Here is a 27,653-nt window from a genome sequence, read left to right on the forward strand (position 1 = left end):
GAGCAGTGTGACATTGGAGGCAAATTGCTGCTATGGATAAAGGGGTGGTTGAGGGGGAGAAGACAGAGAGTGGTAATCAATGGACACTGCTCATCGTGGACTAATGTTATTAGTGGAGTCCCTCAGGGCTCAGTGTTGGGTCCATTATTGTTTTCTGTATTTATAAATGATATTGATGATGGTATATCAAGCTTAATGTCCAAGTTTGCAGATGATACAAAGGTTGGCAGGGTTGTCAAGGACACTACTGACACTATGCTGCTGCAACAGGATCTGGAAAGGATGGGCTGAGAGGTGGCAAATGAAGTTTAACATTGACAAATGTAAAGTACTACACATGGGAAACAGCAACCCCAGAGCAACGTATCAACTCTGTGGTACTACACTGACAGTGGTAGAGAATGAAAGGGACTTGGGGGTGATTGTGCAGGCAGATATGAAGTTCTCTGAGCAGTGCAGACAGGCTGCAAGAGTAGCTCATGGAGTATTGTCAATGATATACAGGAATTTTTCCAGCAGGGATAAGGAGGTGATTATTCCATTGTATAAGGCAATGGTCAGGCCACACCTAGAGTACTGTATACAGGTCTGGGATCTGTATACAGTACTGTATACAGGAAGGATGTAGAGCTGCTGGAACGAGTACAGAGAAGGGCAACAAGATTAGTGAATGGAACAAAGGGGTGCTCTTACGAAGAAAGGCTTAAGTTTTGCAAATTACAGTGTCTGGAGACGAGGCACCAGCGAGGTGATCTGATAGAGGTGTATAAAGCCTTGAATGGTTTAAGCATGCTCAATGCTGATGGGATTCTTCCTCTAGCTCAGAAAAATCACCTGAGAGGGCATAAATTCAAATTGAGGAAAGACAGATGTAGGATAGACGTGCGGAAATTTGCCTTTAGCCAGCGGGTGGTTGGTTGGTGGAACAGACTGCCATCCCTTGTGGTGGAGGTTGATAGCCTAAATAAGTTTAAGGCTCAGCTGGACAGGTATTTTGAACGAACAGAGGGGTGAAGTGGAAGTGGGTTTTTTTTTTTTTTTTTGGCTGATGCTGCATAAGCTTGCTTTCTTGCATCAAATGCCTCTACTAATGCTAATGCTAAAGTACAGAGAAAGGCAACGAGATTGGTGAGAGGAACAAAGGGGGTGCACCTACAAAGAAAGGCTTAATTTCTGCAATTTGCAGAATCTGGAGACTAGGCACCTGATTGAGTTGTATAAGGCCTTGAATGGTTTGAGCAGGCTCAATTGCTGACAGGATACTTCAGCTTGCTCAGATTAAGAACGTGAGGGGGCATAGATTCAAATTGAGGAAAGACAGTTGTAGAATAGATGTGCAGAAGTTTGCCTTTAGCCAGCAAATGGCTGTTTGCTCAAAAAAAAACTTCCATCTGTTGTTATGGAAATTGATAGCATAAATAAATTTAAGGCTGAACTAGACAAACATTTGGAGTGACCGGATGGGTAAAATGGGAAGGTTTTTTTATTTGGCTGATGCTGTATAATCTTGTTTCTTACATCATATGCTTCAACTAATTCTAATGCTAAATTAATAATGAGGCCAACTAAAGACTTCTGGATAAATAAAATTTTATACTTCTCATTATTGGAGTCTCTACCTGTGTGTACCTCCCATAGAAATAAGCTTAGCAGTTGAACTTGCCATATCCTTTCTGATTTGTATCATGCCAAGACTTTCTTGTGGCCAAATGATTTCCATGAAAAAAAGATTTTTTTTACTTAGAAATTAGTAAGTAAAAGCACAGAAAGGAAAAAGCCTTTCTTTTCCTTTTTTTTTTTTTTTTTTTTTTGTGCTGCTACCCCAATTAACTTTAACTTCTATTTGATTATTGACATTGCTCCTGCCACCATGTGAGAAGATTGATTACGTGGAAGATAAAACCAGAAGAGGACAGAAGTTCATTAAAACCAGCCACACTAAAGAATGTCTAATGCCATCACCACCCAAAAACATTAATTTGCAGTAATCCAAACATACTACAGTTCCTCCAAAACATATCAGTGATTGAATAGGCCTTAACTTTGGTGCAAAATTTAATTGAAGCCAACAACATATGAATTACTAACCCACCTAGTGCATCTTCTATTCCTCAGAAGAGGAATAGAAGATGCACCAGTCAGAAAGAAATGAACTAAGACCTCCATGGATGTCAGAAGAAGCCTGTGGCAAAGAAGCCTATGGTAGGTGTACACTAACATAGGTCAATCAAGTCACAAAAGAGATTAGGCAAGCTAAGACAGATTACAAAACATCTCTGGCAAAGAAAAACAGCAGAGACTTCTTTATTTATACTAATAGTAGAAGGAAGGGGTTGAATCACTTGTTTAACTTGATGTTGATGGTTTAACTGTTGATAATCCTGCTCAGGTTGCTGACAAACTGAATAAATATTTTGCATTTACATTCACGCATGGGGAATTCTTTAGGGGACTGGATGCCAAAAATTTATCAAATTCTCGAAGCCTGTTCAAGTCATTATGAAGAATCATTGCTTGGCACCGATCACTAAAGATTCTCCCAATCTTTGTCATCTTAAAATTTTGACACTATCTTGTATCCCTTCGTTGATGTCATTTATGAAAATCAGAAACAACAGTGGTCCAAGACCAGATCCTTGGCAAACCCCACTTCTGACTTTACACCAATCTGAAGAATATCCATTAATCACAACACTCTGCCTTCTGACTTGCAGCCACTCTGCAATTCATCTTAGAATCTTTCCAGCAATCGCAACCTGTTCCAGCTTATACAGTAACACCTCATGAGGGATCGAGTCAAATCCTTTGCTAAAATCCAAATAAACTATGTTGAAAATGTTCCATACATCCAGCTCATGAGTAACTGTGTCAAAATAACTTACTAGATTACGGTAGTTAAACACGATTTTCCCCTTAACAAAACCATGTTATGTTCTTAAAAATGGTATTTCTATTTAAATGTCCCTGAATTGCACTTTTAATTATTGTCTCTAAGGTTTTCCCGACCACTAAAGTCAAATTAACCGGTCTGTAGTTACCGACCACTCTTAGAACCATCTTTATGTATTGGCGATATACTGGCACCTTTCCAATCCAAAGGAATCTCTCCCAAGTCCAACGATGCCCTCATAATTAAACTCAGTGGTCCAACACACACTCTGGCCACCTCCCTCAAAATTGCTGGCATATGCCATTAACTCCAGGAGCTTTACTTGCCTTTAGGCATGAAAGTTTTTCTAATAAACAGTTGATGGTTTAACTGTTGAAAGCCATATAAAATTAGTAATTTTGAAAACTAATTTTATATGGCCCAACCTCACTTGCACAGCCTCTCCTCAGCATGGAGGGTCTTTCGTTAGTAGAGACCAATAGGAAATACCCATTCAATTCATCAGCAACATCAGCTGGGTTATCTAAGACTTTCCACACACACAGTACTCAAGGATTCAATCTGGTTTGTTTTCTTCTTTGTATTTGCATATATGAAAAACTCCTCATTCCCATTCTTTGCTCTCTTAGCCAGTGCTTTCTCATACTCATCCTTGGCCTCCCTAACCTTATATGTGGTACTATTACAAATCAATTTGTACCTGTTGAGGCTTCAGTACTCTTCCTCACTCTGTAACTTTCCCATGTTACCCTTTTTTTTTGCTCAATTAGACTGGCCAGCTCCACATTCATCTACCTCCGCATCCTACTGTGCTATGTTTTCTTAATGGTATTTATGTATTCATGGCTTCTGTGATTATTGCTTTAAAGGTATTCTATAATTCTAATGTAAGCTCTGTAATCTCTCTGCAGTTTGCCCAAATGGAAGATGCCATGTAAAGCTTTAAATTGTTATAGTCCACTTTTTTGAAATTTCTGAAGTAATCTAAGCTGTTATTTTTATTTTATGTATTAAATGTTGTAATTAGCAAGTAAATTAATTTAATTTGCCATTAGCCACTAACGAAAGCTCCAAGATAGGAGCCAGATTGCTTAGTATGCTTTAATATGTATGAGTATATATCAATTTTCTATTAAATGCTTTCAAAATACCTTACTTGTGCAGTGAAGTATATCTTAACTGTTATCTTTTCCTGGATATGTATAATAACAACATAGAAAATATAGCATATAGTTGTTACCAACTAATAACACTACATATACAGTAGACTCAATTTTCCGGGATAGATGGTAAAAAAAAAAAAAAAAAAAAATTCATGGATAATTGATTTCCTGGTTAATCCAAAAATACAGCAAGTTCCTGACATACATAAGAGATACATTCCAGGACTTCTTGCATAAGACGAGTTTTATTTAACTCAGGAATGACTAATAAAATACTGCTACTATATATTTTTTTTTGGCTGATGCTGCGCAAGCTTGCTTTCTTGCATTATATGCCTCTACTAATGCTAATATCCCTGATATGCCAAAATTACAAAAACCACATAATATCCTCAGAAGAATGAAGAAAAATAGTTATATATTTTTAATTAGTTCAATTAAAAACTTTATCTGGGGACAGCAGTGAAGTAGCCAAAGTGGCACATAAGAAAAGAAAACATAAAAGGAAGGAAAACTGCATGTTAGTACTGTAAAAACTGATATGTATTTTGTAGCCTTGGTTATTATAGTTGACTTCATTGGTGTTGATCCCTTCAATGCTTCTCGTATTCTGTCTTTCTCTTTTATTATCGTGTTCACCGTTGCCACTGACAAATTTCAATTCCGCACGATACTTGTTAATGTTTCTGCGACAGGTTTGACAGATCAGCAGCTTAAATTTATTGCCTTTAATAGAAAAAGAAGCCTCAAAACTAATTAGCCTGGACATGGTGGTATCTGAAACCAACAAGATCAGCTGATGACAACATATATTAAACTAGCCACACTTAATATTATGATATTGTCAGGAAAAATTGAGGAGTGTGTGGACATCCTAAAGGAAAGAAAAATAAGCATACTTGGATTGAGTGAATCAAAATGGAAAGGAAATGGGTGTAGAGAGTTACGAGGAGGCTATTACCTATATTGGTTTGGGGGTGATGTAGCGAGGAAGGGTGTAGTCATCATTATAGGTCACAGGATTAAAGAAAGGCTAATGGGGGTGAACAATATTAGCGACAGACTCGTGTCAATTAAACTGCAAATGAACATCAGCGAAACATTGAAGATAGTACAATATTACGCACTGCAAACCGGTTGCGAATAAATGGACAAGCTCGAAGAGAACATCACAGGTGGAGATATAGTCATCATGGGTGACCTGAAAGCAAAAGTTGGAGTGGAGAGACAAGGACGAGAATACGTTATGGGTCCACATGGCTGGGGATCTAGGAATGACGATGGTGACAGGCTGTTGGATTTCTGTTCAAAGGAAACACCTGGTTCAAGAAGAGAAAGAGTCACAAAGTGACAAGATATGGTTGGGACAGTCAACAGGAATCCCTCCTTGACTATATACTCGTGGATAAAGAGCGACACAGAAGATTAGTGGACATCAAGGTCTTCTTGATGTCCACTAGTCTTCTTGGGTAGTGATCACAGGTTAGTTGTTGGAGTTGTAAGATTCCCTAAATTGAAGAGGATCAAAATAACAAGAGAGAGAGAGAGAAAACTATGGGTGTGGAAGTTGAAAGAAGAGGGAAAAGGGGCAATGTTCAGAGAAGAGTTCAGGAAGGTTGTACCTAAGACAGTGGTGAATGTGGAATCAGAATGGAAAGCATTCAAAGACTGTACAGTAGAACTGACAGAACAGATTTGTGGAAGGACAAGCAATAGAAGGAGATGGAAAGCAACCCCATGGTGGAATGATAGGACGAGAGAGAGAGAGGCTGTGAAAATCGAGAATAATGCATTCAGGATCTACTTTCAGAACAGAAATGACGAGAATAAAGAGAGATATGAAACCATGAAGAGAGAGGCCAAAAGGATAGTTAACGAGGAAAGAAGACTGGTTGGAAGAATGGAGTGAAACTCTACGACAAGATATCGACTGTAATAAAAAGACGCTGTATGGTATGGTGAGGAAAAGGAGAAGAGATGGTGAACAGAGCAAATTCTTGATGGATGAGAATGAGAACCTAATAACCAAGGACGAAGAGATAAGAGGAACATGGAAGAAGTATTTTGAAAATCTGTTGAACATGCAGGACAGCCAGCGAAAGGGACAAAGGCAGGTTGATCATAAAAGAGAGGATGAAAGCAAAGATATGGAGAGAGAGCAGACAGACTTGACTTGGAATGAAGTAGTGCAGGCATCAAGACAGGTAAGTCTGCTGGTATGGATGAGATAAATGGAGAAATGCTAAAGGCTACAGGCGAATCAGGGATAGCATGGACATACAGACTGTTCCGTAAGATCTGGAATGAGAGACAGATGCCAAAGGACTGGAAAGAAGGTTTGATCATCCTGTTGTTCAAGAAGGGGAACAGGAAAAAGGATGGCCTGGCAGATCAACGGTGGATCTAATTTTCTGCATCAGGCAACTGATGGAAAAGTGTTATGAACACAAAGAATTATGGATGGCATTTTTAGATATAAAGAAAGTGTTTGATGCCGTAAGAGAGAGAAAGTGTGGGAGATTTTGAGAAACTTGGGGATAGAGGAACATCTTGTGGAAAGAATTGAGAATATGTGCACCAATACAGTGAGCAAAGTAAGAATAGTGGTGGAGTTGATGGAGAGCTTTGAAATAACATCAGGTTTGAGGCAAGGAGGCGTCCTGTCACCACTGCTGTTCATAGCTGTCATGAATGATATGCAATGTAGAGTAGTGGAACAATTTGGACAGGACCAGATGAAAGTCATGCTCTTCGCAGATGACCTCTGCATATGGGGAGAGAGCAGGGAACAAGTGCAATGGCAAGTCGATATAGGGGCTAGTATGGCCAATGAATTTGGACTGGTTTTCAGTCAGGAGAAGAGTGAAGCAATGGTTCTAAAGAGAAGTGGCGAGCTTGACAGATACATTACAATGGAAGGGAAATAGCTAAAAATGATTAACAACTTCTTCAAGTATCTAGGAAACACCATTACAAGGATTGGAGTAATAGACGAAGAAATAAGTAGAAGGATACAAGCGGGTGGGAATTTCTATAGGCAGACAAGAGATCTGATCTGGAACAAGAACATACCACTGAAGTGTAAGAAGGCTATATATCAGACCTATTACATACCAATTCTGACATATGCATCTGAAACTTGGACCATGAGGAAAAAGGATGAAAGCAGAATTCAGGGGGCAGAAATGAGATTTGTGAGGAGCATAGCTGGAAAGACAAGACGTGACAAAATCAGGAATGATGTGATTAGGAAAGAATTCAGGTTGAAAAACTCCAGAATAGATTGAAAGGTTCTGTTTGAAATGGTTTGGACATGTCAAGAGGATGAATGAGAGGCATTTGCCAAGAAGAATGTTTGATTTACAGTCAAGGGACAAAAGACCAAGGGGGAGACTAAGAATGAGATGGCAGGACATGATAAAGACCAATGTCATTAAGAGAGGAGGAAATTAGGGTGAAATTAACGATGGAGAGAAGTACATGGACAGGGCATGGTGGCGAGGCTTCATATGTCAATCCGTGGAATAGCATAACGATGATAGATGATGATGATGACTTGTTAATGTTTGGCCATTTTCATATATCCTTATTATTTTAATTTTCTGATCCAACTCGATCGCTTTCCTTTTCTTGATAGATTTACTAGTACCGCTGTCACTTATTCTCTTAGTCGGCACCATGATAACAGTTAAAATTAAATTTTCTGAAAAGAACTTCATAGGATTAAGGCAAAAACTAACTATTATCACCCCATGCGAGCTCATATTTTACTAAAGCACATTTCTGGAGGTCACTACCATAAAACAAAAAAAACAATTTGCACTGTCCAGGTTACTGAGCTTTTCTGTTACTGCAATTCATTATACACGGGTAGTAAACTCGATCTTATTGCATTTGCGATAATACTGATAGCTGGAATTCTGTGGGTTTTTAAGTTACAGTATTATAGTGAAATGTGTGTCCCCTTCACTGAAATCTTCAGTCATATAAAAAAAATATAATGTTACATATGTCGGGGACTTACTGTATAGAAAAATGTTCAGCAACCTACATAAAAAGTATGGCGATAGATAAAAAAATGAAAAAACTTACCACGTACTACTCCTGTGTCCAATACGATGCTTCTCTTTATTTTTTACAATGCCGATTTTAAATCTAATAGCTTCCCTTTATTTTTTACAGTGTCACGTATGGTGTGGTCACCAACATTATAATGGTTCTTTAGAGATTTAACGGATGTACCGTTTTCAAACTTTTGATTAATTTCAAGTTTTTGTTTAATTGAAAGAAAAACTTGGATTTGCCCATCATTTTCGCGATTTCTAAAAAAAAATAATAATAATAAAAATTCCGATATCCCTGAGATAAATAACGAAACAAATTTGCCTTTTGTTGTGCTGACTGAACACAACAATCGAAGCGATGCACTAAAACAAACATTTGATCTCTCTCTCTTTTTTTTTTTTTTTTGAGCTGCAGATGTGAAGACAGCGGGGGGTTGCAAGGTAATAGGTACGCTAATCTCCCAATGATGACTTATAATGCTGTTTCTTGTTGCTTATTTACGACTTTCAAAACATCTGTTTATATCTATTCTAGTTATTACTTGAATTTTATGATTTCTGGTTGATTTTTAGAGTTTTAAGTTATGCTTTTTTTTCTCTATATCCCAGATATATAGTTTTCATACTGGAATGCAAGTAAATCCATGTTCAGATCCATTATCAGTTGAGTTATTTGCTAATATCCCACAACTTGGTATACAGAACTGGAGACAGTCATTTATTCATGGCAGCAAATTTGATATTCCAGGTAAGTGAATCAGATACATGAAAATTACAGAATGAATCTGAAAATTTTTAAAGCATCTACTAGAAGTAAATGTGATTGGGAATAATATTACATAGATTCCTGATTGGAAAAAAATTGATTTTTATGATTTAAATGTAAATAGACAAAAGCAGAATCAGATTTGTGTAGTATCCAATTTTTACGTAAGGAGAAAATAATTTGTTCCTTTGTTATGAAGTTTTAATCTCAGAAATAAACTTGTTGCATTTTGGTTTATGATTTCAGAAATATACAGAGTGGCTCAATAACAAAAACCACATTATGTACAGAAAAAATTCTTATAAATAATGTGTGCATGTTATTTTTTATATGTATTATATTCATTTTGTTAGGGGAATTTCAATAAAATCAAATATTTGTTAGCACATAGCAGTTGCTCATTTGTTAGATAATATAATTATTTTCAAGAGAAGCCTTTGTCTGACATCATTATCTGTCATCGTTCTGCTATTCCACTGGTCGATGTATGAAGCCTTGCCACCATGCCCTGGCCTTGTACTTCTCTTTGTCATTGATTTCACTCCAGTTTCCTCTCTTAATGACATCAGTCTTTATCATGTCCTGCCACCTCATTCTTGGTCTCCCCCTTGATCTTTTGTCCCTTAATTGTAAATCAAACATTCTTCTTGGCAAAGGCTTTTGTTCATCCTCTTGACATGTCCAAACCATTTCAAACGGGACCTTTCAGTCCTATTCTCGAGTTCTTCAACCTGAATTATCTCCCTAATCACATCATTCCTGATTTTGTTGCATCTTGTCTTTCTGGCTATGCTCCTCACAAATCTCATTTCTGCCCCCTGCATTCTGCTTTCTTCCTTTTTCCTCATAGTCCAAGTTTCAGATGCATACGTCAGAATTGGTCTGACAGTTTTATACTATATGTATATATAGTACATATAATGCATAGGCCAGAGAATCAAATCCCAGTGTTGTGGAATACCTTAATTAAAGAAGTTTTGTCATGATTGCCATTCTGATTGGCAGATTGAGTGCAAAAACTACTCAGGAGGTCTTTTGACCACATATGTGTCCTTGAGTCATACCCCCCCCACTATCTACACTGTTTTTGAAAATTTGTGATTACCTGATAGTAGAAAAATAAATATTTTATATCTAATGTGGTTATTTATACAGCCTAATAACATTTAATATAGATTAACTGCAAAAAAAACCACTTTGCTTAATTATTTATTATAGAATATTAAATAATAAGAGCTAAGTTTAATTTCAAATTACTACAGAAAATTAAAATCTCAACTGTGCTTAGATTAATGCTCAGATAAGTTGATGCAAAAGGAAAATGAACTTCACAATGTAATTTTTAGCTTTCCAATTAATTTTTAGCAGCTGGGTAATAATGATTTAAATGTTAGCAAAAGTGATGGAAGAGAGCAAACGGACCTGAGTGAATAGGATTTTCAATGAGACCTGCCCTATTCTGGAGAGGATGAGCCATCATATGTAAGGAATATCTTATAAATTAATCACCAGTCATTCAAGTTCAGTCTATTGTGTGGAACCTACTACTCCATTTAAAAAATAATCATTTATGCAGATCTCAATTGAAAACTTATTGTGGAGGAATACTAAAATATAACTTAAATAAGTGTGATAGACATTTTGATTTTTAAGTTTATTTTTATTTTATTTTATTTATTTATTTATTATTTTTTTCTTTTGTTGCACAGGGTCAACTAGTGTGCCCACTAAGGGATTAAATTTTGCCTGAGACATGTTAAAATTTCCCAAAAATGATTGTTTTTTGTTGTTGTTTTGTTATTTGGTTTTTAGGAGCATTAGCAACTAAGGCCATGTTGCTCCGGGGATATGCAGTAGTCATTCTCTGACCTTTCCGCATCCTCCGTATTTGGTAGTCAAGGGCTCGAACCCCAGTCTAATCAAGAAGCGTGTGCTATTCACTGCTTGCGTAGCACACGCTCCTTGATTAGACTGGGGTTCGAGCCCGTCACCACAAAATACGGTGGATGCGGAAAGGTCAGGGAATGACCACTGCATATTCCCGGAGCAATATGGCCTTAGTTGCTAATGCTCTTAAAAACCAAAACCAACCAACCAACCAACCAGCTACGCACTGCTGCTCCTGCCCACCTGGCTACGAAGGCACCTACCCAAAAATGATGAGTTGCTCAAGAATGATACACTTCCAGTTTATAACACTGTCTATGAAAAAATTCAGTTTGATTAGCATTGCATTTTTTAGGAATTAATTTGTAACATTAATTGAAGCCACCTGTATATATAATTATATATTAATGTTCAATTATAATTCATTTTAATTTATTTTTGTTTTAGTGTGTTTTGTAATAATTTGCAATAATTTTATACTGAGAGGTCTAAGAGAAAGGCAGTACAGTCAGTCCTCGTATAACACGTGTTTACATTACACGAATTCAATCATACACGATTTATAAATAGGGGAACGATATCTTATATAACACGAACCGAATTCGCTTATGCACGATTCGCCTTTGTGTTTACAAGAAATGGCAGTCGAACGCGGAATCACCCCAAACCGAATGCAACACGATAGGAATGAAGAGAAGATTCTGAAAATGTATTTATGTGTTTTATATCAGTGAAGGGGAAACACATTTCACCATAATAACGTAAAAACCAACACAATTCCAACTATCGGTATAATTGCAAATGCAATTAGATCGAGTTTACTACCAGTTTATAACTGATTCCACTAGCAGAAACGCAACTGGAAATTGTTTTTATTGTTTTATGGTAGTAACCCTTAGAAATGTGCTTTAGTAAAATGTGAGGTGTTAATAGTTGCCTTTACGGTGTTGTTTATTCAGTTGCTACACGTGCGCAGCTTTGTTTATGTGTATCAAGCGTGCCTCCTCGTTTTGTAATTGTGCTTTATTCCATAAAAATGAATAAAATACTTAAAAGGTGTGAAAAGGAAGCGTCCTGGTGAAGACACTGCAGATTCAGAGAGAAAAAGAAAAGCAATATCGATAAACAGAGGCGGACTGGGTCAAAAATTCTTACCCGGGAAAATTTGTAGTGGCCTCATATACTAGTGTTTATGGCCAAAATCACACTGGCCACCGGGGTTTCCCCTGTAAGGCTTATGGCCAGTCCGCCACTGTCGATAGCGAAAAAATATGAACTGTGAAACGCTTTGAGCGAAATGAAAGACCATGTGATATTGCACGTGCTACAGACCTAAATGAGGCAACGCCGAGAATTACAAAGAATGCAGAGAAAATAAAAACAACTTTCGTAGCAGTAACAACTCAAAGTGTAATTAAAATCCATTAGATTAAGACACAAAGAATTGGAAGAGATGGAATGGCTGTCATCTGTTTGGATAGAAAATCAAACAAAAAACAAGTTTGCTTACGATAGAAGCAAAAGCATTAGCAATATTTTATTACGTAATAGTCGTAATAAAATACGTAAGTATTTTATTATGATTATTTATTGTGTTTGGTAATGTATTGGTTACAAATGTGTGTTCATTTGTGGGTGGTCGGCACCTAACCCCATTTTTCCCATAGGGCCTGTTGTTCATATTGCACGAGGGTTTCTAGGAACACAACTATCGTGCTATATGAGGACTGACTGTATTGTAATTTCTCCAAAATGATGTTTCATTATTTATTATTTATTTATAGGATCTCAGTTTAATGTTTCTCACAGTCCCTTACAAGGGGAACTTCATCTAGAACAGAAGAAAAATGCCATTACTCTAGGATTGAGAGTCAGAATCCAAATTAATGGAGGTGATAAAATTCATTCTCTGTTTAGTCCTCTTCAGTGGCCCTTAATACATGATGTCACTATCCCTGTTCCATTTTGTGACACAAACGTGTCTGTTACTACTGAAGAGTCTCATGTGATTACTACAGAAGATACTGAGACCACAACAGCAATTCCTTCCACCACTCTCACTGTATCTACAACTGTGGTTTCTCTTGTAATGATAAACCCTACAGACTTTGGGACTGTTGCTTCTTCAGAAAGTGTTTCCAACAAATCTGTGATAGGTAAGTTTATGAAGGATAAAATTCCAGTTTCTTAAAAATCTTTTTCCATCAAAGAACCTATAACTGTTATAATTATTAAAATAATTTTTATTTTAATAATTACACTTTTTTTATCTCTAAAAAATAAGAGGGATCAATTTTGAACATTAGGTTTATCAGTTGCGTAACCAATTTATTGATGAACTGAAAGTTGAAGTTAGTTTAGTCTCGCTTATACGACTTGTACATGAGCTATAAAAGGTGTCCCACAAATTTAGATAATTATCGTTATATCTCAAACAGTTTTACATTTTATTTACTAATTGGGACCTTGATTTGGAGTGATGACGTAGTGTTTTAGTATCAGACCATATAAAAATCCAGTACTCCACAATGCAATAAAGGTCTGTCCTTGCCTCTACTTATCCTACTAGACTAAAAGGTTTTAGTCTAGTAGGATAAGTAGAGGTAAGGTTGAAGCACAATAAGAAGTTGTGGTATGATGAAAAGATTATTTCTTGTCACTTTAGGGTCAGAAACATAGCAGGGTTTCATATTCCCAAAAGATCTCAGTACCTTTAGTTGCATATAGTGAACAATGAATGGAAAGTTAATTTTCAACCAGGGAGAACTCTGAGGAATTGAAAAGAATTAATAATGTGAGAAAACAGTATATTTTATTTCCTAAATGTTTAAAGATAGACCAAATTGTTTGATATATTTGGTAAAGTAAGCTAAAAAATTTTTTAAATTGTAATGGAATACTGAGAGAAATTCAGCTCATGAAGTATATTTTATTTCCTAAATGTTACAGGGGGCTAAATTATTTTGTAATAACTGAGAACAAATGTGCAGGAGAAATTGCTGAAGTTAAACATAAGAAAGGCACCTGGGGTGGATGGGACCTATCCAGTTATATTAACGGAGGTGGCAAGGGAAGTATGCAAACCTTTAGCCATAATTATGAGAGCATCCTTGAACTCAGAGGAGGTCCCCACAGACTGCAGATGTGCAAATGTATTCCCAATTCACAAAGGAGAATCAAAGGGTGACACAAGTAATTACAGACCTGTTAGTTTAACTTTTGTTCTGGGAAAAATAATGGAGTCACTGGTTAAAGAAGTAATGCTGGATCATCTAGACAAGGCTGTAGTTATAGTTCAGACACAGCATGGGTTTGTTAAGGGGAAGTCTTGTCTGACAAATTCGATTGGATACTATGATATAATCACAAAGGAACTGGATGTAAAAAATAATTTTGATATCATATACAGTAGGCCCACAATTTAACAGACTTCAGATTTAAGGGACAAAAAATTTCTCTCCTAAAGGAAAAATTAAAGTACCTATTTATGTCTGATAGCGTCGCACATCTGTCTGATGTTCGATGCTATCAGACAGATGTGCTGAAAATTTCTTCTCATGAAATAAAGACTGTTTTACTGCTAGATAATGCACCTTCTCACCTACTGCTGAGAGGTTAGTTAGCAGGGATGGGAGAATTAAATGTGTTTTTTTGCCTCTTAACACTACTTCACTGATACAGCCGATGGATCAGGGTGTAATTGTTGCATGTAAGAGGTTGTATAAGAAGAAGTTTTTGGAAAAGGTGATGGAGTGTTTTAGAAGATGCAGAAGAAGATACAAGAGGCACCAGGACGCTGCAAAATTTACATGCATACAACATCAGATCTGCTATCTTCAACTTAGCAGCTGCATAGAAAGATATGCACCCCACAACAACAACAACAATAGAAAGATATGAAAATTACTACCTTGGCCAATGCTTGGAAGAAGTTGTATGATGTGGACCCTGAAGTGGACTTTGAGGGAGTTGAGGCATCTAATTTTCAGGACACTCTTCTGAGGGCCGGCAACAAAAATGAAACTGAGAATGATGTGGAACAGTGGCTCAAAAATGATGAAGGTGATCCAGGCTATCAAATTTTTTCTGAGGGAGAGATTGCGAAAAATGTTCTTCATGGAGAACAAGAGGATAATGGTGATGACAAAGACGAAGAATCAGTTGCACCTCATCCTAAATTGTCTGTTATAAGACAACATATGGATGACACCATATATTATATTGAATCATTGTCAGACCCTGATTTGCTTCCTTATTATGTACATTTTAGAGAATTTCAATCTACAGTGATAAGGAAGCAGCACCAAGGTGTAAAGCAACTGAAGTTTGATGATTTCTTCAAGACCATTTCATCAACTGGACCTGTTTCACCAGAACTCTCTACCAGCAAGGAATTAACACCTCTCCCTCCATATGACAGTTGTTTCTGACTGAAAATTGTGATTCTTTCAATTAAGTTAATATTGAATATTATGTATCTTTTTTTGATGTTTTTTTGTGCGTTTTTTATTCAACAGAGTTTAAGAATTTTAAAGTATTTTCCTCTTTAAAATGGATTTAAATAAAAAAAACTGATGTTCACATTGAAAACAACTTTGTGTGAGCTCTACGAAAAAAAAAAAAAAAAAAAGGGTGAAAACACTCCATTAGTTACATTGCATAGTTTTTGACATGTTTAATTAAAATAAAGTTTGCTTCCTGTCGTAAATTTATTTTTATATTTTTAACAGATGTTTTAGAGGCATGTATAAATTACATAATGTACATTGTAATAATATTTTATTCACACTTATACATTGTAATAATATTTCATTCACACTTATACATTGTAATAACATTTTAATACATCCTATACATTGTAAGCTTGTTATTAATATATGTTTTTGAAATACATTCAATTTAATGGACTTTCGGCAATAGCAGACACCCCTTTCCCCAATTAGTCCATTAAATTAAGGCCCACTGTACTTGGATTTCAGGAAAGCTTTTGATACTGTTGCACATGGAAGACTACTGTACAAATTGGAGCAGTATGGCATTAAGGGCAAGTTGCTACAATGAATAAAAGGATGGTTGATTGGAAGAAGACAGAGTGGTAATCAATGGACACTGCTCTTTGTGGACTAATGTTATTGGTGGAGTCACCTAGGGTTCAGTGTTGGGCCCATTATTGTTTTGTATATTTATCAGTGATATTGATGAAGGTATATCTGGCTTAATGACAAAGGTTGGCAGGGTTGTTAATGATCGTAATGACAGTATGCTACTGCAACAGGATCTAGAAAAGTTGGGCTGAGAAGTGGCAATTGAAGTTTAGCATTGACAAATACAAAGTACTGCATATGGGTATCGGTAACTGCTGAGAAATATGCCAATTGTTTGGTATTACACTCAGGGTGGTAGAGAATGAAAAAGGCCTGGGGGTAATTGTGCAGTCAGATATGAAGTTTTCTGACAGTGCAGACAGGCTGCCAGAGCAGGCCATGGGGTCTTGTCAATGATATACAGGAATTTTGCTAATAGGGATAAGGAGGTGATTATCCTTTTGTATAAGGCAATGGTCAGGCCAAACCTTGAGTACATCATACAGATCTGGAGGCTTCATTTTAAGAAAGATGTAGAGTTGCTAGAACGAGTACAGAGAAAGGCAACAAGATTTTTGAGGGGACCAAGAGGGTGATCCTCTTACTAAGAAAAGCTTAGGTTCTGCAAATTACAGTGTCTGGAGAATAGGCACCTGCACAGTGATCTGATTGAGGTGTATAAGGCCTTGCATGTGCAGGCTCAATGCTGATGGGATTCTTCCTCTTGCTCAGATTACGAACTTGAAGCAGCATAAATTTAAATTGAGGAAAGACTGTTGTAGAAAAAGATCTGCAGAAATTTGCCTTTAGCCAGCTGGTAGTTGATTGCTGGAACAAACTTCCATCTGTTGTTGTGGAAGATGGTAGCTTAACTAAATTCAAGGAAGAACTAGACAGTTTTGGAGTGAATGGTGGGTGAAATGGGAATGGTTTTTTTTTTTTTTTTGGTTGATGCTGTATAAGCTTGCTTTCTTGCATCTCATATGCATCTACTAATGCTAATGTTTGTGTCATCAGTATCAGAAAAAAAATAGAATTTTGTTCAAAGAAAACAACAAGTAGAATAAAAAAATCAAATGCAGCGTAGAGTCCATACTCTTGTAGGATACCAGGTGTAGAGGACCTAGTAGAAGAAAAATTGATTAAAAAATAATAATAACAATATACCTTTATTTGAAAATATGATCAACATTTTATAAAATATACAGAAAGAATATTTGTACTTCAAGACGGCCAAGGCAAGATGGATTTACAAGGGAAAAAAATTGCAGTTAGCCAATGTACCATATATTGCAGGGTTTTTTTTTTTTTTTTAATTTACACTCTAAAATGTTTACCTTATGAGTATAATTTACACAGTAACATTTACATGGTATTAAGGGTAAGTTGCTACAATGGATAAAAGGATGGTTAAGTGGGAGAAGACAGAGGGTGGTAATCAATGGGTGCTGCTCTTCGTGGACTAATGTTATTAGTGGAGTCCCACAGGGTTCGGTGTTGGGTCCACTGTTGTTTTGTATATTTATCAATGATATTGATGAAGGTTTATCAGGCTTAATGTCGAAGTTTGCAGATGATACAAAGGTCGGCAGGGTTGTTAATGACAGTAATGGCAGTGTGCTACTGCAACAGGATCTAGATAATTTGGATAGATGGGCTAAGAAGTGGCAACTGAAGTTTAACCTTGACAAATGCAAAGTACTGCATATGGGTAGAAGTAACCCCAGAAAAACGTACCAACTGTGTGGTACTACACTTAAGGTGGTAGAAAATGAAAAAGACCTGGGAGTAATTGTGCAAACAGATATGAAGTTTTCTGAGCAATGCAGACGAGCGGCCAGGGCAGGTCATGGGGTTTTGTCAATGATATATAGGAATTTTGCTAGCAGGGAAAAGGAGGTGATTATCTCTCTGTATAAGGCAATGGTCAGGCCACGCCTTGAGTACTGCGTACAGGTCTGGAGGCCTCATTTTAGGAAGGATGTAGATTTACTTGAGCGTGTACAGAGAAGGGCAACAAGATTGGTGAGGGGAATGAAGGGATCCTCTTACCAAGAGAGGCTTAAGTTCTGCAAATTGCAGTGGCTGGAGACTAGGCACCTGCGCGGTGAACTGATTGAGGTGTATAAGGCCTTGAATGGGCTGAGCACGCTGAATTCTGATGGGATCCTTCCACTTGTTCAGATTACGAACCTAAGGGGGCATAACTTCAGATTAAGAAAAGACAGATGTAGAATAGATGTGCGGAAATTTGCCTTTAGCCAGCGGGTGGTTAATTGCTGGAACAAACTTCCATCTGTTGTTGTGGAAGTTGATAGGTTGAATAAATTTAAGGAGGAACTGGACAGGCATTTGGAGGGAATGGTGTGATTTTTTTTTTTTTTTTTTTTTTTGTTGGCTGATGCTGCATAAGCTCATACACATGCTTTCTTGCATCACATGCCACTACTACTACAAACACAACGATTAATAACTGAATTCATTTGTAAAACCAGTGAAACATCAGCACCAGAGGAGACTCGTTCTGATTTTGCTCAAGAGATCACAGAAAGAATTTGATTAATAGAGGAAGAAGACGATGTCCACAACATTTCTAGTGATATCAGTGATATTCCAGTCATACGCAAACGTATGCACTGTTTATTATCAGAAAGTGAAAATGAATAAAATCTTGTTATGTGTAAAACAGATTTTTTTTGTTCATGAAGAATTTTTTTTCATTTCATATGCATACAAATTTACTTTAATGCATTTTAATTACATATTATTACATGTGTATTTTGTTGAAATAAAATAATAAGCTTAAAATGAATATTTTTATGTGGTGGAGTCACCTAGGGTTCAGTGTTGGGCCCATTATTGTTTTCACCAGATCCGGAACCAATCTTCTTTTCTTCCATAAATACAATGTCTTTTTTTTACACGTATTTTTCAGGAACGTATCTATTGTGTAAAAACAGAATTAGGTGTATATTAGCTTTTTGTCTTTGGCATCTCTTTAATATTAATAATTTTTTTCTCCTCATCTAATAGAAAATTCTTCAGATAATTCTGTATTTTCTTCTGCAGTTAAAGAACATGGCACTTCTGGTAAGTTTTATGTATTATTTTGTTCAAAAATAAATGTGCTGTGTTATTTATAATGAAAAATCTGACTTTCAGAAATTAAAAGAAATGTGTAATTTTATAGTAGGTTTATTTACAATTTACATTTTTAAATTAAAGACTGCAGTTGGTGTTATTTATATTAGGTATTAACTATGCAATATAGCTTTTGCATATAGCTCAATATAGCTCAGAATGTCAAAATTTAAATATGTAATTTGTCAGAAACAGTTGTGTTTTCACTTGGAGAGTGAAAACAAAAGTGTGTCCTTGGATTTTGACTTGTGCACACTCTAATTTACTGCTAACAGATTTATCTGAATGATTTCTTATGTGACACTGTGCACAATATAAATTACCACAAAGTATTTATTTAAGCAGAATGCTAAAGGGAAGTATATATATTAAACCTGTTTGTTAAATTTGGCCTCTTATGATATAAATTAGAATCCTGCCAAATTTGTTAACAAATTTGGCAGGATACTAATTTATATCGTAACATGGGTGTATACTTATAAAATCATCATAAATTGTATTAATTAGTGAATGTTTTAATCAATATGTTGTCTATACATGTAATTTAATTTTAAAAAAAAGTGTGTAAAGCTGGTGCACACTGTCAATATCAATTAAAGGAAAAGTAGAATTGCTTAACCTGTATTGTAGTTTTGGAAACATTCCCAAAAGTCACTTAAACATTCTTGTAGGTTTTATATATCAGTCACTTGATTAACATAATGGTAAATTACAAAATCTAATACAAGCCTAATTAAAACTGGGCTAGTGGTTTTATGCATTGCAAAATGTACTTGATTGATGAATTTTAAATCCATTTGTATGGTACATTATTTTCAAATCATGAAAATAACAGATAAAAAAAAAACTGGGTGCCACTTAGCCAACCATGCAGAAGAACTCCACTGCTTGCTGTCAAATTGACATTGACAGTGCATCAACTTTATTAACTTTTTTCAACAAATTTCAATGATAGCAACATCACATTACTTCCTGTATCACTTGCCTGAAAAAATCAAACATACATTACACTTCAACACCGAATTATGGATGCCCATACAAATTTCAATAATAGAACTGATCACTTGTGAAAATTTTGATATATGAAATATGCAACATGATTACCAGTTTCTGTGAGAAGAATTCACTATTATTTCTTGTGTATCCATAATCTAATCAATAATTTGAAAGTTCAAATTTAATAATGAAATAAATCCATTGGTCTAAAACATGAGTATCAAACTAGGAAGTTTTCATAGACATAACACATCTGTGAATTACTGAGAAATGTATTAAATATTTTAAATATGTTTCAATATTTCCACTTATACAAAAATTCATGAACTTATGTCGTTTATGGAGGTTTTCAATTTCATATTATTATATCTCCTTTAAGAGGGAAGGATAGACAGGACAGGAAGGGAGGAGGGGTTATGCTGTTAGTTAAGAAACACGTAAAATCTAAGGAAGTGCATCCAATTGATGTTGGTGGACAATGCAGTGTTGTCTTTTTGGTGTGAAATAAGCACTGGGCGCACTGGGAAATTTAAAATGAGAGTAGGTGTGTGTTATAGGCCTAATGAATCTGATGACTATAATGAGCAATTGTGCAGAGAAACATACAGGGCCAGTAAATCAGAATATCTTATAATGGAGGATTTTAACTTTCCATATATTGACTGGAACTTGTGGATTAGTCACTCGCACACTAGCAAGACTTTTCTGGATTTATTGGATGACTGTTTTCTACAGCAACATGTTCGAGAGGCAACCAGAGGGAATAATACTCTTGATCTGATTATCAGCAGTGATTATTCATGCATTAAGAATTTGCAGATAAAGGAACCACTGGGTGATAGTGATCACAATGTATGATGTGGGAATTAAAGTTGTAACTACCGGCAAGGCTAAAGGGAAGGGCTTTTGCTTTCATAAAGGTGACTATAGAGGTCTCAGACAGTTTTAAATTTTGTACAGTGGGATCAACTGATGATGTTACCGTCTAAATGGGAAGCCTTCCAGGACTTAATTTTGGAGGTTACTAGGCTTTTCATTACAACTAAGAAATATTGTTCAAGGTTTAGGCCTAAATGGATGTCAGTGAATTAATGAGGCTCGTGGCAGAGAAGAAGAATGTATGGGATGCATATAAAGTATCAGGTGACACAGAAGCCTATGGCAGGTATAAACTAGTCTGTAATCAAGTCACAAAGGAGGTTAGGCAGATTACGAGAAATCTTTGGCAAAGAATGCAAAGAAAAACAGCAGAGTTCTTTACTTATGTGAACTCTAGAAGGAAAGAGATGAATCAGATTGGACCACTTAGCATAGATGGGTTGACTATTCATAATCATGCTCAGGTAACTGATAAACTGAAGGAGTATTTTGCACCTACATTCACACATGAGGAGTTATTCAATGAGGGGAGTGCCAGATGTTTATCAAACGCTAACAGGGAGCTAAGTGATTTTGTAATAACTGAGAGCAAAGTGGAGGAGAAATTGGTGAAGTTAAACATAAGGAAGGCACCTGGGGTGGATGGGATCTATTCAGTTATATTAAAGGGGGCAGCAAAGGAAGTAAGCAAACTCTTAGCTATAATTATGAGAGCTTCCTTGGACTCAGGGGAGGTTCCCATGTAAGGGAGGTGTGCAAATATATCACCAATTTACAAAGGGTTGGCACAATTAACTACAGACTTGTTAGTTTAACTCGTGTTCTGGGGAAAATAATGGAATCGCTGGTTAAAGAAGCATTGCAGGATCATCTAGACAAGACTGCAGTAATAGTTAAGACACAGCATGGGTTTGTTAAAGGGAGGTCTTGTCTGATCAATTTGATTGAATACTATGATTTGGTCACAAAGGAACTGAATGCCAAAAATAATTTTGATATCATATACTTGGATTTCAGGAAAGCTTTTGATACTGTTGCATGGAAGACTGCTGTACAAATTGGAGAGGTATTGTATTAAGGGTAAGTTGCTAGAATGGGGGATGGTTGAGTGGGAGACGACAGAGAGTGGTAATCAATGGACAGTGCTCTTCATGGACAAATGTTATTAATAGAGTGCCCCAGGGTTTAGCGTTGGGCCCATTGTTGTTTTGTATATTTATCAATGATATTGATGAAGGTATATCAGGTTTAATGTCCAAGTTTGTAGATGATACAAAGGTTGGCAGGGTTGTTAACGACAGTATGCTACTCCAGCTGGATCTATCCAGCTGAGGCGTGGCAACTGAAATTTAACATTGACAAATGCAAGTACTACATATGGGTAGCAGTAACCGAAGAGAAGTGTACCAACTGTGTGGCACTACACTCAGGGAAGTGGAGAGTGAAAAAGACTTGGGAGTAATTGTGCAGTCAAATATGAAGTTCACTGAGCAGTGCAGACAGGCTACCAGGGCAGGTCCTGGAGTCTTGTCAATGATATATAGGAATTTTGCTAGCAGGTACAGAGAGGTAATTATCCCATTATACAAGGCAGTGGTTAGGCCACACCTTGAGTACTGTGTACAGGTCTGGAGTCCTCATTATAGGAAGGATGTAGAGTTGCTAGAACCAGTATAAAGAAGGGCAACAAGATTGGTGATGGGAACAAAGGGGTGCTCTTACCAAGAAAGGCTTAAGTTCTGCAAATTGCAGCACCTGGAGAGAGCACCTGTGAGGTAATCTGATTTGAGGTGTATAAGGCCTTGAATGGGTTGAGCAAGCTGAATGCTGATGGGATTCTTCCTCTTGCTCAGACTAAGAACCTGAGGGGGCACAGTTTCCAATTGAGGAAAGATAGTTGTAGAATAGATGTGTGGAAATTTGCCTTTAGCAGCTGGTAGTTGATTGGTGGAACAGGCTTCCATCTTTTGTTGTGGAAGCTAATAGCCTAAATAAATTTAAGCGTGAGCTGGACATGCATTTGGAACAAATGGGAGTGGGTTTTTTTTTTTTTTTTTTTTGGCTGATGCTGCATAAGCTTGTTTTCTTGCATTGTATGCCACTGCTAATGCTAAGAATGGCCATTTATTGTTATTTCGTTTAGGTTTAATCCTTTTAAACTGAGAAAGTTGGCAACACATGGGACCACGAGTTTTGTGTTTAAAATATAGTAAATAAATAATTTTCTGTTTACATTAGTAATAGTAGTGGCAAATGATTCAAGAAAGCAAGCTTATACAGCATCAGCCAAAAAATCCCCCTTCCACTTCACCTTCCCATCCCCTCAATCAGATCATCTTTCAGATGCCTTGTCTCCAGATTCTGCAATTTGCAGAACTGAAGCCTTTCTTGGTAAGAACATCCCTTTGTTCTCCTTGCCAGCTCATTGTCCTCTGTACTTTCTCTAGCAGCTCTATATTCTTCCTAAAATGAGGCCTCCAGACATGTATGTAGTATTCAAGATGTGGCCTGACCATTGTCTTATCTCCTTATCCCGAAATTCCTGCTAGTGAAATTCCTGTATATCATTGACAAAATCCCATCAACTTTCCTGACGCCTGTCTGCACTGCTCAGAGAACTTCATGCATGACTGCACAATTACTTCCAGGTCATTTTCATTTACCACTACCCTGAGTGTAGTACCACAGTTCATACATTAATCTGGGATTACTGCTACCCATATGCAGCACTTTTCATTTGTCATTTCTTAGCCCAGCTGCCTAATTTTTCTTGACCTTGTTGCAATAGCATACTGTCATTAACCACCCTGCCAACCTTCATATCATATGCAAACTTAGACAGACTGATATTCTTTGCCAAGGATTTCTCATAATCTGCCTTTGCTTGCCTATATACCTTCATCAGTGACATTAATAAATACAGAAAACAACAATGGGTTCAGTACCGACCCCTGGGAACTCCAGTGATCACATTAGTCTGTGAAGAGCAGTGTCCATTGATCTCCATCTTCCACTCACACATTCCTTTATCAGTAGCAGTAGTAACTTGCCCTTAATGTCTGGGAGGCATATAAATTATCAGGTGATACAGAAGCCTATAGACATAAACTAGTCTAGCAGATATAAACTAGTCTACAATCAAGTAGTAAAGGATGTTAGACAAGCTAAGGCAGATTATGAGAAATTTTTGGCAAAGGATGCAAAGAAAAATAGCAAAGACTTCTTTTCTTATTTAAACACTAGAAGGAAGGGGAGCATATTTATGGATGACTGTATAGAGTTAGGGAAGTTTACAAGGACTTTGCCTTAGTGATCATGTGGACCACATACAGCATATTAATTAGAAATTTCATTAATTAATGCCGACCGGGCTAGCCAGGTGGGTAAAGTGCCTGCCTGGAAACCCAAAGGTCACGGCTTCGAATCCTGCCTCGGGCTTGGATCAGAGTAAAATGCTGAAAACCTTGGGAGGTGCATTATGGCCACAGAAGCCGATGCGCCAACAACTAACAAAAAAAAAAAAAAAAAAAAAATCACTAATTAATTTTGTTATTCAATAGTTAAATTATGACGATATAGATCATCATAATTTAAATCCATCTCATATTGTGAATGCCTTCACGAGTTGCCTGTTATTGCATTACCTCAAATAAGCAATGCTCCCAAGTAGAGAAGATTAGTATTACTTATTCTCGGCAGATACCGCCACCCAGATGATACATTATGAAGCTTGTTGGCCTCTCATCGATGGGTGGGTAGGTACTCCACTGATACAATGAGTGACAGTGCAGTTATGAAGTTTAACTCCACAATATGAGAGATGTCAGACAGTGTGTGATAGTAAATTACTAAAAAGAGTTTGGGGCTGAAAGCCTCAGACTACAGGAAATTTACTACAGGAACAAGTTATTTATTGCAAAGCATCATTTTTGTTTATAATAAATTACCGAAGTAGATGAAATGTGAGATGTAACAAAAACAATGCCATTTCACCTACTTCGGTGATTTACTATAAACTAAAATGATGCTTTACACTAACTTGTTCATCTAGTATATTTCCCGTAGTCTGAGGCTTTTGGCTCTAAACTGTTTTTAGTACTCTACTATTGCAGTCTGGCATCTGTTATATTGTGGAGTTAAACTTCATAAATGGGTTGTTACTCTTTGTATCACCAGGGTGCTGTCTGGCGGTGGTATTCCCAGAGAAAAGTAACATTAGTCTTCTCTACTGGGAAAGCATTACTTATTCGCGGTAGTGCAATAATAGGAAACTCGTGAAGGCGTTCACAATATAATGCCATTTCACTTACTTCGGTGATTTACTAAGCTTGTTCATCTAGTAAATTTCCCATAGTATTGAGGCTTTTAGCCCTAAACCCTTTTTAGTATTGTAATGATTTTTATTATTGATGTATGTCCATAATCTCAAATATATTATAATAGGCCCAAATTTAAGAATGTAATTGAAAATAAAAAAAATAGTAAAAGTCCTCTTATGTGATGAAATTGGGATAAGTAGTTGGGCCGGTTAATTAAAAAGTCAGTAAAAGCAGGGAACCATAAAGTTACATATGTACCTTAAGAATTTTATTTTCACTTAACACATACACATGTACATTCATTTACATAAAATCAGTAATTTTCATTTGTTTTGGTGATGAAATGTGATGGTTTACAACATAGTCCCTCTCCACTTTTCTTTTTAGAAGTGCCACATTAACTGTTGAATCAGGCTATTGTTCTATATAATCTGCTGATAAAAGAACTAAGTGGCAGTGATCACAGTGTATTGATATGGGATTTACTTAAAAGATGTAGCTACCATCGAGGGTAGAGGAAAGGGTTTGCTTTAATAAAGGTGGCTAGTGGTCTCAGACAGTTTTTCAGTTCTATACAGTGATGATGTTACCATCAGCCAGCTCTAATGGGAAGCATTCAAGGAATTAATCAGAGAAGCTGATACCAACTAAGAAATACTGTTCAAGATTTAGGCCTAAACGGATGTCGAACTGATGAGACTCATGGCAGAGAAGAAAAATGCATGGGATACACGTAAATTATCAGACAACACAGAAGTCTGTGGTAGATATAAACTAATCTATAATCAAGTCACAAAGGAGCTTATTAAATGATTCTGTAATAATTAAGAGGAAAGTGGAAGAGAAATTGTTCAAATTAAACTTAAGAAAGACACCTGGGATGCATCCAATTATATTAAGGGAAGCAGCAAAGGAAGTAAGTGAACCTTTGGCCTTTAGTTATCAGAGCATCCTTGGATTCAGGAGAGGTTCCTGAGGACTGAAGATATGCAAATGTATCCCCAATTTGCAAAGGGAGATCAAAGGGTGACATGAGTAATTACAGACCTGTTAGTTTAAGTTGTTCCAGGGAAAATATTGGAATCACTGGTAAAAGAAGTAATGCAGGATCATCTAGACAAGGCTGCAATTATACTTCAGCCACAGCATGGGCTTGTTGAGAGGAAATCTTGTCTGACCAGTTGGATTGTATATTATGATGTCGTCACAAAGGAACTGGATGCAAAAAATAATATTGATATCATATACTGTACTTGGATTTCAGGAACGCTTTGCACATGGAAGACTGCTGTACAAATTGGAGCAATGTGGCATTAAGGGCAAGTTGCTACTATGGATAGAGGGAATGGTGAGTGGGAGAATATAGAGAGTGGTAGTCAATGGGCACTGCCTTCACAGACTAATGTTATTAGTGACGTCCCACAGGGTTTTTGGTGGTGAATTCATTGTTGTTTTCTATACTTATCAGTGATATTGAAGGCATATCAGTCTTAATGTCCAAGTTTGCAGATGATACAAGGGTTGTCAGGGCGGTTAATGACAGTAATGATGATATGCTACTGCCAGAGATCTAGAAAGGTTAGGCAGATGAGCTGAGAAATGGTAACTTGAAGTTTAACATTGATAAATGCAAAGTACAGCATATGGGTAGCAGTAACCCCCAGAGTAACATGGCAACTGTGTGGTACTACACTTAGGGTAGTGGCAAGTGAAAAAGACCTGGTGGTAATTGTGCAGGCTGTCGGAACAGCTCATAAGGTTTTGTCCATGAAATGAATGACAAGACAAGAATAACAGGAATTTTGTTGGCATGGATAGGAATATGATTATACCATTGTGTAAGGCAGTGGTCAGGCCATATCTTGAGTTCTGTATACAGGTGTGGAGGCCTCATTTTAGGAAGAATGTAGAGTTGCTAGAATGACTACAGAGAAGGACAACAAGATTGGTGAGGGGAACAAAGGAATTTGCAGATAAAGGAACCCCACCAGGTGACAGTGATCACAGTGTACTGATGTGGGATTTACTTAAAGAGGTGACTACAAAAGACAGTTTTTAAATTCTATACAGTGGGATCAACTGATGATGTTACCAACAGTGAATTCTAAATAGGAAGCCTTCAGGGACTTAATCTTGGAGGCTACTAGTCTTTTCATACCAACTAAGAAATACTGTTCAAGGTTCAGGCCTAATTGGATGTCAGATGAATTGATGAGGCTAATGGCAGAGAAGAAAAATGCATGGGATGTATATAAATTATCAGGCAACACAGAAGCCTACAGCAGATATAAGCTAGTCTGTAATCAAGTCACAAAGGAGTTTAGGCAGGCCATGGCAGATTACAGGAAATCTTTGGCAAAGGATGCAAAGAAAAACATCAAAGAGTTCTTATGTAAACTCTAGAAGGAAGGGGATGAATCAGATTGGTTCACTTAACATAGATGGTTCGACTATTGATGATCTT

At 36.8% G+C, this 27,653-nt stretch overlaps 1 protein-coding gene across 1 annotated transcript in view; it reads left to right on the forward strand.

Moving 5' to 3' along the window:
- The window catches only part of LOC150091758 (uncharacterized), a 50,560-nt gene that overhangs the window by 19,435 nt on the left and 3,472 nt on the right, over positions 1–27,653 (forward strand). Inside the window, exons 3-5 of the mRNA XM_090385591.1 lie at positions 8,727–8,865; positions 12,555–12,926; positions 18,888–18,944. Of these exons, the coding sequence (XP_090241717.1) occupies positions 8,727–8,865; positions 12,555–12,926; positions 18,888–18,944 (568 nt within the window). The remainder of the gene's footprint in view (positions 1–8,726; positions 8,866–12,554; positions 12,927–18,887; positions 18,945–27,653) is intronic.

The sequence above is a fragment of the Mastigoproctus giganteus genome, chromosome 1 (genome assembly GCF_048544385.1).
Source record: "Mastigoproctus giganteus isolate SK-2022 chromosome 1, ASM4854438v1, whole genome shotgun sequence".
NCBI lineage: Eukaryota > Metazoa > Arthropoda > Arachnida > Uropygi > Thelyphonidae > Mastigoproctus > Mastigoproctus giganteus.